Consider the following 15,746-nt stretch of genomic DNA (forward strand, 5'->3'; position numbering starts at 1 on the left):
ACCAAATCCCGAACTCCATTTGCAGAAATGCAGCCACAAGCTTGCAAGGAACCTCCAGCATGCTTCACTATTGCCTGCAGACATTCATTCTTGTACCGCTCTCCAGCCCTTCGGTGAACAAACTGCCATCTGCTACAGCCAAATATTTCAATATTTTGACTCATCAGTCCAGAGAACCTGCTGCCATTTTTCTGCACTCCAGTAGTTGAGTCACCTGGCCTTGTTTCCACGTCGGAGGTATGGTTTTTGGCTGCAATTCTTCCATGAAAACCACTTCTGACCAGACTTCTCAGCACAGTAGATGGGTGTACCTGGGTCCCACTGGTTTCTGCCAATTCTGACCTGATGGAACAATCTTCTGATTGCGAAGGGAAGTAAGCATGATGTGTCTTTCATCTGCTGCACTAAATTTCCTTGGTTGACCACTGCGTCTATGGTCTTCAACGTTGCCCGTTTCTTTGTGCTTCTTCAACAGAGCTTGGACAGCACATATGGAAACCCCTGTCTGCCTTGATTATTAAACCAACCTGCTGAAGACATGTTGCTGAAACTGTCTTCAGCAACCTCACCTTGGAGTTTGGCTGTTCCTCACCCAGTTTTAACCCTCCTACACAGCTGTTTCTGTTTCAGTTAATGATTGTGTTTCAAGCTACATATTAAATTGATGATCATTAGCACCTTTTTTGTATAATTGTTTAATCACACACCTGACAAAATCCAAATCCCTGTCCGCTTACGAGCGGTATCTCCCAGGTAGCGTCCTTACTTGACTGGGGCTGCCAGCCAGCTAACCCCTGCCAATACAGGAGACAGCCTAAACAAAAAAAAGAGAAAACCAAGAAAGAAAAAAACCCAGACACAACAAACCGAAAAATAACCAAAAGCTAAAATTCCATTCGTGGAACACAACATTCAACCCCCGGCGTCTCTCTTGATCTGCCCTTTACCTGCCTTTTTCTAGCCTCCCCAGCTTGTAAGGGCAAACAAGGAACAGCTGCACCATGCCTCCAATTCCTGCAGCTGGCGAGCGCTCACAACCCCATCCACCTGTGCACCTGGATTACAATTAGCCAACTTCCCCAGAGAATCTGGCCCAGCTGACAGGCTACCTCCTGACATACTAATTACATTACATTACATTAATGCCATTTGGCAGACGCTCTTATCCAGAGCGACGTACAGTTGATTAGACTAAGCAGGAGACAATCCCCCTGGAGCAACGCAGGGTTAACAGCTATGTGGATCTTATTGTGGCTACACCGGGGATCAACCAACTTTGTGGGTCCCAGTCATGTACCTTCACCACTATGCTACAGGCCACCCCCGTAAAGTACTCATTTATTTGAAATTCCTATCACCTTGTTCAATCAATCAATCAATCAATTTTTATTGATATAGTGCTTTTAGCAAAGGGAATTTGTCACAAAGCAGCTTTACAGAGAAAACGGTCCCCAAGAGTACACCAAGGGCAACAGTAGCAAGGAAAAACTCCCTGGCTAACAGGAAGAAACCTTGAGCATAACCTCACTCAGTAGGGGAACCCATCTGCCACTGGTTGACACTGGTTTGTTGAAAGAATGGTTTTAAAATGAAAAACAGATTAATAAAAGTACATAAATGTCCAATTAAAAAGTTTAAGTAGATGAGGTAGAGGGATGGCAGGAACACCAATGGGTGGCACTGTCAGGCAAGGGGACCGGCTTGGTGCTACAGTGGAATCAGCTTGGCAGGAGGGATGTGCACAGCTGGTCTTGAGCTGGAGCTCTGGGCCAGGAGGGGGTGCTCAGGAAAAGTTGGGCTAGAGCTCCGGGCAGGGAGAAGAGGAAATTAACATTGTTAGGGGGTTCAGTTTGTAATTGGTCAATCACAGCAGGAGAGAGAGAGGTACCTGCGTGCGATAAGGAGAACCCTGGCAGTATAAGGCTATGGTAGCATAGCTTAGGGAAACAGAGACAGTGGCCAACACAGCCATGAGGGCAGGCTTGAGCCACCAGACCATGACTGGTTCTGCTTAACACAGCACTACCAACAATGATCCACTGACAGCACTGACCAACCGCCAAGTCCACCAGAGACTCTATAGCTTATGCCAGCCACCCACTTCTGCCCCTCAAATATAGGACAGACTAAAGAGATACATTTTTAGCGTAGCTTTAAAGCGTCTGAACACCAAACATGAGCAGGCAATTTGTTCCACAGGAAAGGGGCATGATAAGAAAAGGCTCTGCCACCTATGGAACTTTTAGTTATTCTAGGAATAACAAGGAGGCCTGCACCCTGCGAACGGAGTATTTGTGAGGGAGTATATGGTAGGCTATAAAAGTCAGAAGTAGTATCTTGTAATCTATTCAGAATTTAACAGGCAACCAGTGAAGTGAAGCTAACACTGGGCTGATTTGCTCAAATCTCCTTGAATACGAATACGAGCCGCTGCATTTTGAATTAGCTGGAGCCCTTTCAGAGAGGAACTTGCACATTCAGACAAAAGAGCATTGCAGTAATCTAATCTTGAGGCAACAAAAGCATGGACTAGCTTTTCTGCATCATTTAGGGACAGTATCTTCTGAATTTTTGAAATATTCCTCAAGTGATAAAAAGCAACCCGAGAGATGTTTTTAACATGTGTATCAAATGCAAGATCTGGATCAAAAGTAACACCAAGATCTTTGATGACAGCAACAGTTTATTGTCCCAAGAAACTGTAAAATGTCCTTCACTGTGGTTGTGTTGTATATGGGTGCAATGTCCAACAGCTGTTCATTGATTGATAGGTCTGGGTTTACTCCCTGGACATAAATCGTGGGCTGTGTCATTAATGTCTGTGCTCTCGTCTGCAGCAAGGGGGAATGCAACGAATCTGCTTGCCGTTTCCGATAGCTCATTGGCACTCTCTACCACAGCATTTCTAGACAGACTGACAAAAACTTGCAAATTGATGTTTCTTTTCCAGACAAATAACCTTTGTTTTTAAAAAAGCAAAAAAAAGACCTGGATGATTTCACTATTTTGTGGCATGCAATAAAACTTTACAGCAGCATCTCTCTGTCTTTGAGCCATAGTGAACATATTCTGTTGTAAGGGCTTTTTTAGTTTGGCAGCTATTTTTAGCTTCTCCTCATGACTTGGTTCACAATATTTGGCTTTCCGTTTGGTCTCACGATGATCACAAATAAGGCACATAGGCCTCTCTCAATGCTCCACGAACAAGTACTCTGTCTCCCACCTCTCCTGAAACACTCTCCCTTTCGTTTTCTTTGCCATTCTTTGTCCATATTCGCAAGCCAGACAGTAGTATAGACTTAGCTGCTATTACTTGATGTCAGATTCCCACTGTGGCGCCAATGGGGCCAAATCATATGTGTTCGGATATTTAAGAGGGCTGTGAGAAATAACAAGGAGGGCCATATGTGGCCCGCAGCCTTGAGTTTGACACATATTATTTACACTGTTCAGCCATTGAAATGTTGACTCTAGTCTGTTGTGCAATGAGAGAGAGACATTTTCACAATCCATTGTGTCTTCAAACAATTTCCACCTATTTTGTACTAGTCCTGCACAAGTGTCATCATCTCAAAAACTATTTACTGAGCACACATAGAAGACCTGGGGAAAAAAAACAGAAGAAATTGTACCATTCAGAAATTTGAGACAGAACAAATTTATGTCAGAGCATGTACATACTGTGTACACAAAAGATACACTAAAATACAAAATAACTACAAAATGCCGTTAAATTTTGTAAAGATATCGATAGCCATTCAGATTCCACATGTTTTCCCCAAACTGCGCCCAGTGTCCCCAATCTCTCCAAAAAAATATCTGCATATCTTTTCGTCCAGACACTTGAATGATCCGAAAATTTGTGATCATTCTATTGTTTCTATTAAAACAGATTTTTTAATACAAAATGCAAAGACAATTAACCTTAAGTGTGTTTTATTCACATATGAGAGTATGTTTTTATAAAGCATGCCCAAAGTGTCCAAAAAGGATTACTCACCCAAATGCTTTCTAACCAACCTGCATCATATTTAAAAATGTAACTTTATTTCAAAGTTAGATTAACCAGAGCCCCAGTAAGCCTGTACAATTACAGGTTTATATAGCTAGTTCAAATCCTGTAATTACACACGTCTGTATATTCATTCTGCTATGCGAACGCAGCGATATTCCTAAACTGTCCGTCACCTGAATATGACACATTATACCTTGTTGGGAAGTGTAGGAAACCCTGTACAAGAAGCTTACCATGTTTTACATTAGTTCGGTACTGAAATTACCGAGCAATGCAATTACACAACAATACGAAGTAGTTCAAGAAGACGTTGAACTTAGTCCCACCAAATATATAGTTGTTGGCTGAACGGATAAACTTCAATGTTAGTCAAAAAACAGTTATAGTTTCCTAACCAGGTGGGATATGTGCCCCTTCCCAAATGGTAAGAGAAATGTATAAAGTTGTTGTTGAGTTGTTGACATCTCAAATTATTGCTGTGTTCATATTTATAAAATAAAAAAAACTGTAATGTAATAAGACAGCAAAACGGCAATTCCAGATTGTTAAAAAGACTCTCCGCTAGTCAGTTTCATTTAAAAAATTGTATGGTTATGAATGAATAATAACTTAGTTACAATATGAGGTAAAAAACTTGTGCCAAGTTAAATCATGGGTCAAATTTGACCCGCTAACACAAAAGGTGTGCGCAACTTTCTAACACATTAGGAGGGTTAATACAGTAAGCATTAAATGCTTGACTTTACAAGCATTTCAAGTTCTATAACATTTCTGGCCCCAAGGTGTTTGTATGTCAAAAGTTTTTATTTTACATTTGTTTTCTGCAGGACACATTGATTTTGGGATCAGTTGGTTCATACAATTGGCGAGGTTCCCTAATTGAAGTTGCTACAGGGTCACACAATGAAATTGTAGATCCTGAAATGGAGGAGGACTCATATATGGGTAAGTATTCACAAGGTTCTGCAAATAAATGGTATTTATTACATTTCATCATCCCCTGTTATGTCTGTGTCAGGACGTTTTTCGTGCCATAGTCACTCCCCAGTCTGCGTGCTGCACTATTCGGGTGGTTTCAGTAGTTTCCAGATTTCCAACATTTCTTCCAGCCTCGCATTCCTTTCTTCTGGCTTCTTTCGCTAGTTAATGTTGTAAAGCACTATTCTTACAAACAACTACTAATTTAGATATTATACAGTATTAATCATATTAATATACTTACTGTCTCTCTAACTAATAAACTAACAGTCACTTATTTTTGGTATTTAGATTTAGACACGTAACTAACTCACTAACAATTATCTCCCGTTTCTAGTCTGCCCTGTAACTCCACGTCTCTGTTCTATCACTGATTACTTGCTTAGTTTCAGCGAAGTGTTCGCACCTGTCTCTCACTATCACTATGTCTCCTAACCCAATGCAAATGTCTACTCCCTATCCGGAGCCGTCTGTATTACGTGTTAGTCTATGTGCATCCAATCCGCATTTTCATTTCCCCCTTGTTATTGTATCATTACCCTATTATGTTCTCCACCTGTTGTCCATTTGTTTAGCCCACCTCACTCCCGTGCCCCGCCTAGTTTATCAACTTCCCTCATGTATTTAAACCCCAGCCTCTGCAAATACTCTTACTTTGTAACCTTGTTTATTTTTGATTCTGTAATGACAGTTTTTTGGCTTATTCTTCTGCATCTTGATTCTGGCATTGTCTGTTACTGGGATACCTGGCTTTGACTTTGGAAAACAAAGTTTTCTGCATACTCCCTGGTCTGCGTCTGGGTCCTCTGAACAGTTTGTCACACCTACTTTCTATGATTTAAGGCAGGGTACATTGTTTTGGTTTTCGTTGATGTGGTGTTGATTAAAAGCTTTTGAAATGTAATTGCTTACTTTCTGTTCATGCAGGGTATTCTGTGGCCGTTGGAAAGAAAGCTAACAAGGCATTATATTTTTCTGGAGCACCAAGGTTTCAGCATATGGGACAAGTCGTGCTTTTCCACAAAGCCAATGGAAATTGGGTAGTGAAACAGAAGAAATATGGGTCACAGGTAGGCACTAATACTGTGCTACTCCAATTGCTGTGATCTGCAGTGTCTGGGGGCATTTGCTCCAACCAACTTGACCAATTATTGTACTTCCTTGGTTCAGGAAGTAAGCTCATTAGTGAAATCAGGTACGTATTTGGAGCTTGCAGACCCTGCAACCCGCTGGACCTATAGCAGAGTAGCCCTGCACCAATACAATTATTGCCATATGTATATTTTTTTATGTATAAAGAGAAACATTCATTTCTTAATTGTCAGATTAGATGGCTATCCAATTGAATTATCACCTACTAATAGCCAATTTTGAATAGAGACCAGAGAAAACATTGGGCAATTCGAATTGCATCTTTTCACTCCTTGCCCATGTCTCAGATTGAATACTTGTGGGCAATGGCACCGGAATGGGTGGTGCTACTGGTGCTATAGCACCACCAGGGAAAATGTTAGTGGTGCTATCATAGCCCAAAACACCACCTAGAATTTTGTCCTTAAATAAAGCATATTACTACTCCTACTAAGATAACTGCAAGTTCAACACAATCACTAAATACAAAACAACGTAAAGTAACAGGCCAGAGACTAGTAGACATGACAAACCGTGGCGGTCAAGCTGATGTCATGAAAGAGTTCGGACTCAACTTGATTCCATGGACAAATCACCACTGATATATTAAGTGTTTTTACAAGTTGATAAACATAACACTACTGCTCATTTACTATGTAGTCTACATGTATTAGTTTTTACAAATACACAAGCTAATTTGTTTATGCTAGATTTAGGCAGCTAGCTAAGTCAATTGGTTTTGCTGCTAACATTACTAAATAGCATTTGTTACCATGCATGCCATGTATAGCATTAACCATCTTCTGAATTAAGCGATTATTATCACCAGGTGGAGAAATTCAAAGCCACATAGACACATTGTCATTAAAAGCACAATAAAACTATGCTGTAGCTTAGCATGGAGGCTAATTTGTTGGTTACATATGGCAATGCAATGTGAAGCACGGGATAGAATACAAAACTGATATGTTGATTGGAAGGCTATGAAATTTAAAAAAAACTTTTAAAAACTTTTAAAAAAATAGCTAGATATCATTACATACAATAGTGAAAATGTGCCTAATGTGCTAGCTTGGTAGGTAATGTCTCCCCCACCCTTGAAGAGAACAAAACAAGAGAGCATTTCTTCTTTTTTCAAACAAAAAAATCGAAACACATGAAATAATGTTACTGTAGACAATGTTGATATTAACATTAACAAGGATGACATCTGAATTGGCAGAACAGATCAATGAATTGGCTACACAAGTAAATGAGCCAGGGGGTGAGTGCACAGAACTGTTGTTTAAACCCCAAAGTACCATCCCAGCCTGATAAATACCACTTTCACTACCGGCAAACCCACACACTGAGTAGCAACAAAAAGCCACAAGTAAGTTATATTGATCTAAAATGGTTCAATTAATTCCTGTGGTTAACATTCTGCTTAAAAAGGCTGAAAATTGTTCTGTTAAAACTGTTGCTGGGCTAAGAGGCAGCGATCTACTGCTCCTGGAGTCAAAGACGACTCCTCGTTCACGAACTCCAGTTACACTTTAGTATCTGGAATCAAATTCAGTCATTCAGTTTACATGAAAAGAGCAGAGCCCATGTAAACTGTACATATGCCTGGTTAGCAAGGGAACAGTTGCCTGTTGCAGAGCACATTTCGCTTTGAGTACCTCCCATAGGAATGGCCTTTTAAAAACAGTAACAAACACTTGCCAGGGAATGCCCATGCGTGGCCACAATGACACATATGTCACTTGAAATAGCGTGAATTGTTAGAATCATATAATATGTATCCTATTTCTGCGTTGATCATATTGTATTGTGCACAGACAGTTTTTATTGGTGTTAAAGAGCTCCACCTGCTTTAGTGTAAATTCAAAAGGTTGATTGTTTGAAAGTTTAGTTGGGAGAGAGAATGCACACAGTTATCGAAGTTAGCTAGCAAAGTAAAACATAAAAAAATTAATAAAATAATAATTATTCTCTACTCCTAGCTTCTTTCTCGCAAGCCATTATAATTTGTATGACTTGTATGATGACATGGCGAACAAGGTTTTTATAGCAATGATCATGAATTTGAAGAGCTTATCATGACTTTTCCTCCAGCTGTTGAATACAAAGCGGTGTCATAATGTGAACGTAAATGACGTCACTCCGTGATAACGTATATGGGGGCGTGGTCACACAATCACGCAGACAACACCAGTAAGATTTGGGTTGTTCCAGCGCCTATGCTTGTGGACTAAGTTCATGGTTAATTCAAGAGCGGAATTAAGGGTCATGTGAATGTATGTGCAATATGGAGTGGGTCTCAAAATAAAGTATAAAACTGGCAAGTATGCATCAAATTTACCGGAAGTTCTCTTGTACTTGGGAGGACTGAAAATTGAAGTGTGCTTTGGAGCACACTGCTCTCAGTAGTCCTTGCATTTTCTAAGCAGACAGCCAAGAATGGGAATTTTTATTATTCAAATTGTGAGGGTGTGGGTCAGAGGACCAAATGCGATGGAGGGGTTCTAAAAGTTACCCACCAGATTTAGGATAACCACTAATATTTTGTAGGGGTATCCCTAGAGGAGGAAGGGGAATAAATAACTCCCCGGCACTTAACCAACCAAAAGAACGACCTATCAGAACGATCGAGGAGTCTAATCTGACTCAAGCAAGAAAATCACAAATGGTAGGGAAACTCAACCTCACGCCCTACTATTATGGCTATCTTAAAATGAGGCGAGTAGGAAGTAGGTACGCAACCGCGCCAGAGAGAAAACCATGCAGGCTCCCAACTGCGTTATAGCCTACCTCGGACCAGGAACGGCAAAGTGATAACAAGAAGATATCCCGTCTCTAATTCAATTGACGAAGCAGGAATACGTATATAGAGGTTGGAAGTGTACACAAACAACAACGGGGATTTCCAATATCCATTTGTTTGTTTTTTTCCAGATTGGTGAATATTTTGGGGGAGAACTGTGTGCTGTTGACATTGACTCAGATGATGAAACGGATTTTATCCTTGTGGGAGCACCTCTGTATTATGAGTCACAGAGAGAAGGAAGGATGTTTGTCTACCAACTCACTAGAGAGGTAATATTATACTGTGACGATGCAACCAGGTTCATTTCTTTGATTATGTTTTGTATTGAGTCAAATGTACTCATTTCCAGGGTGTAGAACACAACTCATGTCACAACATATTTACTACAATGTACTCATTTCCAGGGTGTAGAACACACCTCATATTTATTTATTTATAAAACATATTTACTACAGCAAGAGCATTTGTGGTGCAATATCATTGTACATATCATTGTATCTTTTCTATATCATAGGCAGGAACCAAATTAGTGCCCCTTCTTTGTACTTTTTCAATATCTTCTACATCTTTCCTGAGGTGAAGAAAATAAATAAGCAATCACAAAAGTCAGTCATTCGGCAATTAAATTCCAGTCTTTTTCAATATGGATATTTCTGTCTTGTCATGTCCTTTTTGCTTTTACACATTGTATAGTCTTATTGCTTGAAATCACTGATTTTTTGGTTACGGTCTACATTTTCCTTTCTCTTGTCTTCCTCAGCTAATGATGCTGGAAAAGGAGTATGTTACAGTGCCAACACAGGGCCGATTTGCTTCTTCCATCGCCTCTCTTGAAGATTTGAATGGAGATGGTCTGAGGGACGTGGCTGTGGGTGCCCCACTGGAGGGAGACCAGAAGGGGGCAGTGTACATTTATTTGGGAGACAGGCTTGAGGGAATCCGAATTGAATCCTGCCAGGTAAAAAAGAAAAGAATTTAAGAGGTAGCCATAGACATTGAGAAGAGTATATTTTTTGTAACAGCTCCGCTCCAATTATTTAATAAAGGATTCTGATTTGGTACATAATGTACAGCGCATACCAGCCCAGAAAGTGTCACCTGGACTGAGGTTCTTTGGCCAATCAATTGATGGTAGGATGGACTTGGGAGAAGATGGACTGACAGACATCATAGTGGGAGCATTCAACAAGGTTGTACTATTTAGGTGAGTCTGACGGTTTTGTAAAGTGACTAATCATCTCTGTCTTTGTATATTTTAGAAGGTTCCACACAGTTAATAACATTCTCACCTCTTCTCCATCTGAACCACTGTAGGTCCAGGCCAGTTGTCAATGTCTCTGCCCAGCTTTACTTCAATGAATTGAGAATCAGTACTGACAGATTTATCTGTCAGGAGAAGGAGAACATCTTTTCTGTTGGCACATTAACAGTCTGCTTTGTGGTGAAAAATGCATTGAATACAGCAGGTAAATTGGAATTGGGTGCCCTCAAAACATTCCATGTTTATATGCTGTTACAGTTTCATGATGTATTACACAAAGCCCCACATTGGGGTTCCAGAGTAAAACGCCTCTCTGATCAGGCCCACAGGACACAGCATTTGCAATGCAGGCCAGGGATCTGCATATGAATATTCTCTAGCAACATTCTCTGCTGATTGATTAGATGCCTGCAAGTCCATCTATTAAGCTAAGCAGTCTTCCTCCGACTGATCTCTGGCTTACAAACTGTAGTGTGATGTGCCGAATCAGTAGCAGAAGATCCAGTAATGAAGGCTTGTATATGAATGGGCATACTAAATAGTAGAGAAAAGGCAAAAAAAAGCATATAGCCCTCATGAACTGACACAGTCATCGGACATTTTGATCGGGTGTTAAAGGAGTAACATGGTGTTGTCACATTTTCTAGGTTATATGCAATTTGCACAAGAAGGCATTGAAGAAACATAATGAAAGTTTAATATGTCCGTTCTTTAGTTTTGGAGATATAAGCATTTTTAATGTATTGTCCTATTTTCAACCGGTTCAGAATGTTCTTCTCACAGTGCCTCACATGAGGATAACCACTCCCCTTATCCCTACCCTATAACTTGTGACCCATTTGTGACCCACTGGCCTCCAGGCAAGACAATGGAAATATTTGACAAACATTAGGTTGTGGGATTTTGCGGAAAAAGACAAGTCGCTCGTTTTCAAATAACAACTTTATTTTCGAACTTGCTCGGAAAACATGTTATTTTGCACTTGTCGGCTAACACGACCAATCTCAGTCGCCTAGCTGATGTCGCCTCTCTTGTGCGTCTCTCAAACGCCTCCGGGAGCCACAGGGACTTCTGACTGTTACTAAGTGGTCCTCACAAGGTTCACTTAAATTAGAGTGCCTTTTAAGGACTAGTAGACTATTTTTGGTTATATTCATTTAGCTAGCGAGTTACTTTGCTTTTATAAGGTGTCGTTATCGATAACATTAGCTAGCTAGTTTACTTTCATAAGGACAAGTTGTGCTTTTAGCTTAACTTGGCTAGCTAGCTAGCAAAAATGATTATTGGATAAGTCAGCATCCTTACCTTAGCTATCGATAGTTGATATAAAGTTTTTTCATTTGTATGTGTGTATACTAAGTTAGCTAGCTTGTGAAAATTCAGTTTCCCAAGATGAAAAAAAACAACAAGGTGTGGAAAGTGGGGGCGCGGTCTGTCAATCATAGCTAATTGACTGTTCTCATGCCCAGACAGTTTGGGTGAACTTTGAGAGCGGGAAATTGAGCCTTAGAAAAGCAAGTCTTAAAATAAATTTTAATGAGGGCCACGGTAGCGCAACAGGCTAAGATGCAGCAGGCAGTTCGCTGCAGTTGCACACTGGGTTCGATTCCCGGTCCTTCGAAAAAGCCAAGTTTGGCCGGCTCATGTGGAGCTGCATTAATTGGCTCGCTGCTCCAGAGGGAGGGTCAGGGTTAGCTGATCGCTGTACAATAAGCGCCTCGGACACCTTGGAACCACGGACATGAGACGTCTTGAAGAAGGCGTGTCGCTCTTCCTCGGCCCGCCAGGGGTGTGGATGGTGAATCTAACACTAACTTGAATTGAATTAAAGGAGGGTACAATTGGCTACTAAATTGGGAGAAAAATAGAAAAATCTGAAATAAAATAATTTTATAAAATAAATTTTAATGACTGAATATGAAAAAAGTCACATTCAACCACCATGTTACTCCTTTAAAAATGTTAATGAAAAATTAGATATTGCTTAGAATAATCACCCGAGAAACAATAACTAAAAGACCTAAACTTAGTGGTTAGTGTCAAATTGAAGGTTTTCTGTGTTGTCTCTTTGTCTTCCAGGGCCAATAGATATAGGGCTGACTGTGTCCTACCAGCTTAATCTGGACAGTGTGAGACAGAAGAGTCGAGCCTTTCTCGAGGCAAGCGACAAAGGGAGCAGGAAAATTCACTCTACCCTGGACCTGAAGCTAGGGGAGACCTGCCGTAACTACTCAATCTACATGCCAGTAAGATGGAAAGAGGAAGCTATGAATATAATAATACATAGAAAGGCAGCAGCAGCAACAAGCAGAAACTTTGGCATAAAATACTAATTGTGCAATTAAATACTGTATGGTTTATTATTTCTTCAGTTATGGCAATTAGGTTGTTTGAGAATTATAATAGTTTTTCTAAAAATTAAATGGTGCCGCACTCATCCCATTCTTGGAGGAGCTGAAGAATATGAACTCCTCAAATGCACTTATTGCCAGCTAGTGTCTTTTTCCATAGTCCAGACCACAGAGCATTAAAGATAGGTTAGCACGTACATTGGAGAATTGGAACAGTGAGGCGATTAAAGGGCTGTAATTGAGACATGATTGAAGTTGTATGGATCTAAATGCACTGATATTAAAACTGACAGTGTGCATTTTTTGAGGGTATGTAAATCCATGTAGAGTGAACCATGTAGAAAGTACAGCCCTTTAAAATTGTGTCACAGTGAAAATACTTACTGACTTCACTGTATGTATAAGTGCTGAAGTTCAGCTCTCACTGATGGAAAATGACCGGACACAAGACAGCAAACTTGAGTCAGATCCAAGTTCATTCTTATTGCATTTTACAATTTACACTTAAAGGAACAGTGGGAAATTTCAGATTCCTAATGGTCAAGAGAGGAATTGCAATGTGTGTTATTATACAGTTCCATGTTCTCTTACACTGTTTTGGAAAGCTGACAGTGACAAACGGGACAGAGCCTGTTGTCTTTTCGTAGTGTTCTAGTAAAAAGGTGACTTTATGAAATGTTGACTTTAGTGTGCTCCACACCACTGTTTATATTTTTTGTCTTTTTGAAGTTTAGCTAACCAGTGAAATGAGCAAGCCACTTATTTGGCTATGTAACTAGCTGGCTATATAACTAAGATATGATAGTCTACCACAAACGATGCAACTGTAACTTATAGTTTAGACAAATAAAGGTTTAGCGAAACACACATGATTGAACATGTAAGGAGATAAAATGAACATGTAGCTGCCCAAATTGCACTCCAGACAAGCGGTCACTGAAACTCTGTATACTATTGCTTATTATCCAAGCGAATACTACATATCTAGTTATACAATGATACCAGTTTGTTATTGGTAGAAACAAGCAAATTAGCTATGAGTTAGCTTGCCCCCTGGGGCAAAATGCTTATTTGCTTGTTGCTACTTTCAGTTATTGCTTGTCTGGAGTGCAATTTGGGCAGCTCTACGCAAAAAATCAGAATAAGCCTCCAGAATTGGCTGTGCCAATTTGAACCAATTTTCAAACGATGAGCTTGAATTATTGTACAGCTGTACAATGTTTTGGTACAGTGATGGCCTTCAACTGTACATTTTGAAACCCAAATTTAAGGACCATAAACACAGGCAGAGTGTGAGTTGACATGTCAGTGAGCCTTTTTCAATGATAGGAAGGGATTTACAATGGTCTTGTAACGATGTTAAAATCGTACCTATTATGCTTTTAATGCTTTTAAAACATTTTGTCCAATATATTGAGAATTAAATAAAGTATTAACAATACACCCAACCCCTGAGGGTATGCTGCCAAAAGTTTCCCATCACTGTTGACACCTGTTTCATGTACGTTGCTTAACGCCATAAGTCACACTGGCCCGTATTCTGGCTGAGTGGGTTTATTTGCACTCATTCCCTTTTTTCATGGTGGCATTTTGAATCTAGATGGTCACAGGATATACTGTTTGAAAGCATTGAAACTCACACTCTTTGGTGGGGTGGGGGGGGGGGGGATTCACCCTATATCCATGCATCCATTATCTTATCCTGCTTATCCTGAATAGGGTCGCAGGGGCTTGAGCCTATCCCAGCATACATTGGGCGAAAGGCAGAAATACATGCTGGACTGGTCGCCAGTCCATCGCAGGGCATACACACCATTCACTCACACACTCATACCCATGGGCAATTTAGACTCTCCAATCAGTCTAACCTGCATGTCTTTGGACTGTGGGAGGAAACCCACGCAAACATGGGGAGAACATGCAAACTCCACACAAAGAGGCCCTGGCCGACCGGGATTCGAACCCAGGACCTCCTTGCTGTGAGGCGGCAGTGCTACCCACTGCACCTTCACCCTGTATGTGTTTTGGAAATCCACAGACCATATGCATCAGGGTAAAGTCAGTATCCTTATCACGGCAAGGGTGCCACGAGCCAAATCCAGTCATTTTTAATTCCAAAAATACGCGCTCGGAAAAATCATAGATAGAATATCCATTGTTTACTCAAAATTTCTCCAGAGGAATTATCATTCCATAGTATGGCATAGCCTACCAGAAACATACTTTAATTTCAATTTTGGGTGAACTGTCCCTTTAAGACCATTTGCCTCGGCTTTATACCAAAGTGTCAACAGACTAATCAGGTTAACTCCGCTAAATGCATGAAACAGGGCCCTGGTCATTGTCACCCAAAAAGGTTTAAGGTTTGAACCTGCTATACCTTAGCAATAGTGATCTATCATACTCATATGAAGTTTGGTAACATGTATATGAACCAAAATGCTAAATAAAAGAAAATGGAAAATAATGCTCAATCTCTTTTTTTGCAGGACTGTGTGAAAGACACTGTGTCACCCATGACCATTAAACTAAACTTTTCCCAATCTGACAGCCCTCAGCACATTTACAGTACTATTCTTAATATTGACAGCAAAACTGTAACTCTGATGGAGGTAAATCTTTCCCCCGCATTTTATGAGATGTTCCTTTTTCTCTGAACTTTCCGTGGTATAAAAGTGGAAAAGCATGGGGAGACTGCGTGTTTGTTCTGTGGAAGCAATTTTTATTTTTTATCCACTCACAATGAGAGCTGATAATGAAATGCCTTCCTCCAGGGAAGCCTGGTTCCTGTCCTAAGTTATATGAAGGCCATATACAATAAGGTTTGGTCTGGCCACCAAAGGGGAGCCCCTCCCAGCCCTAGTAAGAGCAACACTTTCAATTGTTTAAAGTGAATCAGGTAATGTGGCTGAAAAATGTGTTCCAAAGTAACTGACTGTTGGAAAAGGCACTGCTCTGTGAGAATGCTCACACTCATAGAGAGGTGTGCTATCAGGCTCGAATGCAGTGCAGCATGGAAGTGGCAGCCCTGATAGGAGACAAGCTCACATGCCGGGTACTAGGCTGGGTAATAAGTATGGTTCTAGCTGCCCAGAAAATGGCATCATGGGCGATGGCCGGAGAGGGGTACCTATTGGAAAAAGAGCTTTGCCAGGAGGACAACTTTCATAGTGTTCAGTATGTCATCACTGTTGTGATAGC

The 15,746-nt window shown here is 40.6% G+C and overlaps 1 protein-coding gene across 2 annotated transcripts in view; it reads left to right on the forward strand.

Annotated features, from left to right (window-relative positions):
• Positions 1-15,746, forward strand: part of zmp:0000001082 (integrin alpha-D) — a 145,358-nt gene that overhangs the window by 95,273 nt on the left and 34,339 nt on the right. For both annotated transcript variants that reach the window (XM_061223240.1, XM_061223232.1), the window contains 8 exons: positions 4,843-4,960; positions 5,921-6,063; positions 9,062-9,202; positions 9,694-9,891; positions 10,007-10,137; positions 10,248-10,399; positions 12,274-12,440; positions 15,035-15,157. In XM_061223240.1, coding sequence (XP_061079224.1) covers positions 4,843-4,960; positions 5,921-6,063; positions 9,062-9,202; positions 9,694-9,891; positions 10,007-10,137; positions 10,248-10,399; positions 12,274-12,440; positions 15,035-15,157 — 1,173 coding nt within the window. The remainder of the gene's footprint in view (positions 1-4,842; positions 4,961-5,920; positions 6,064-9,061; positions 9,203-9,693; positions 9,892-10,006; positions 10,138-10,247; positions 10,400-12,273; positions 12,441-15,034; positions 15,158-15,746) is intronic.

This window comes from Conger conger, chromosome 2 (genome assembly GCF_963514075.1).
Source record: "Conger conger chromosome 2, fConCon1.1, whole genome shotgun sequence".
NCBI lineage: Eukaryota > Metazoa > Chordata > Actinopteri > Anguilliformes > Congridae > Conger > Conger conger.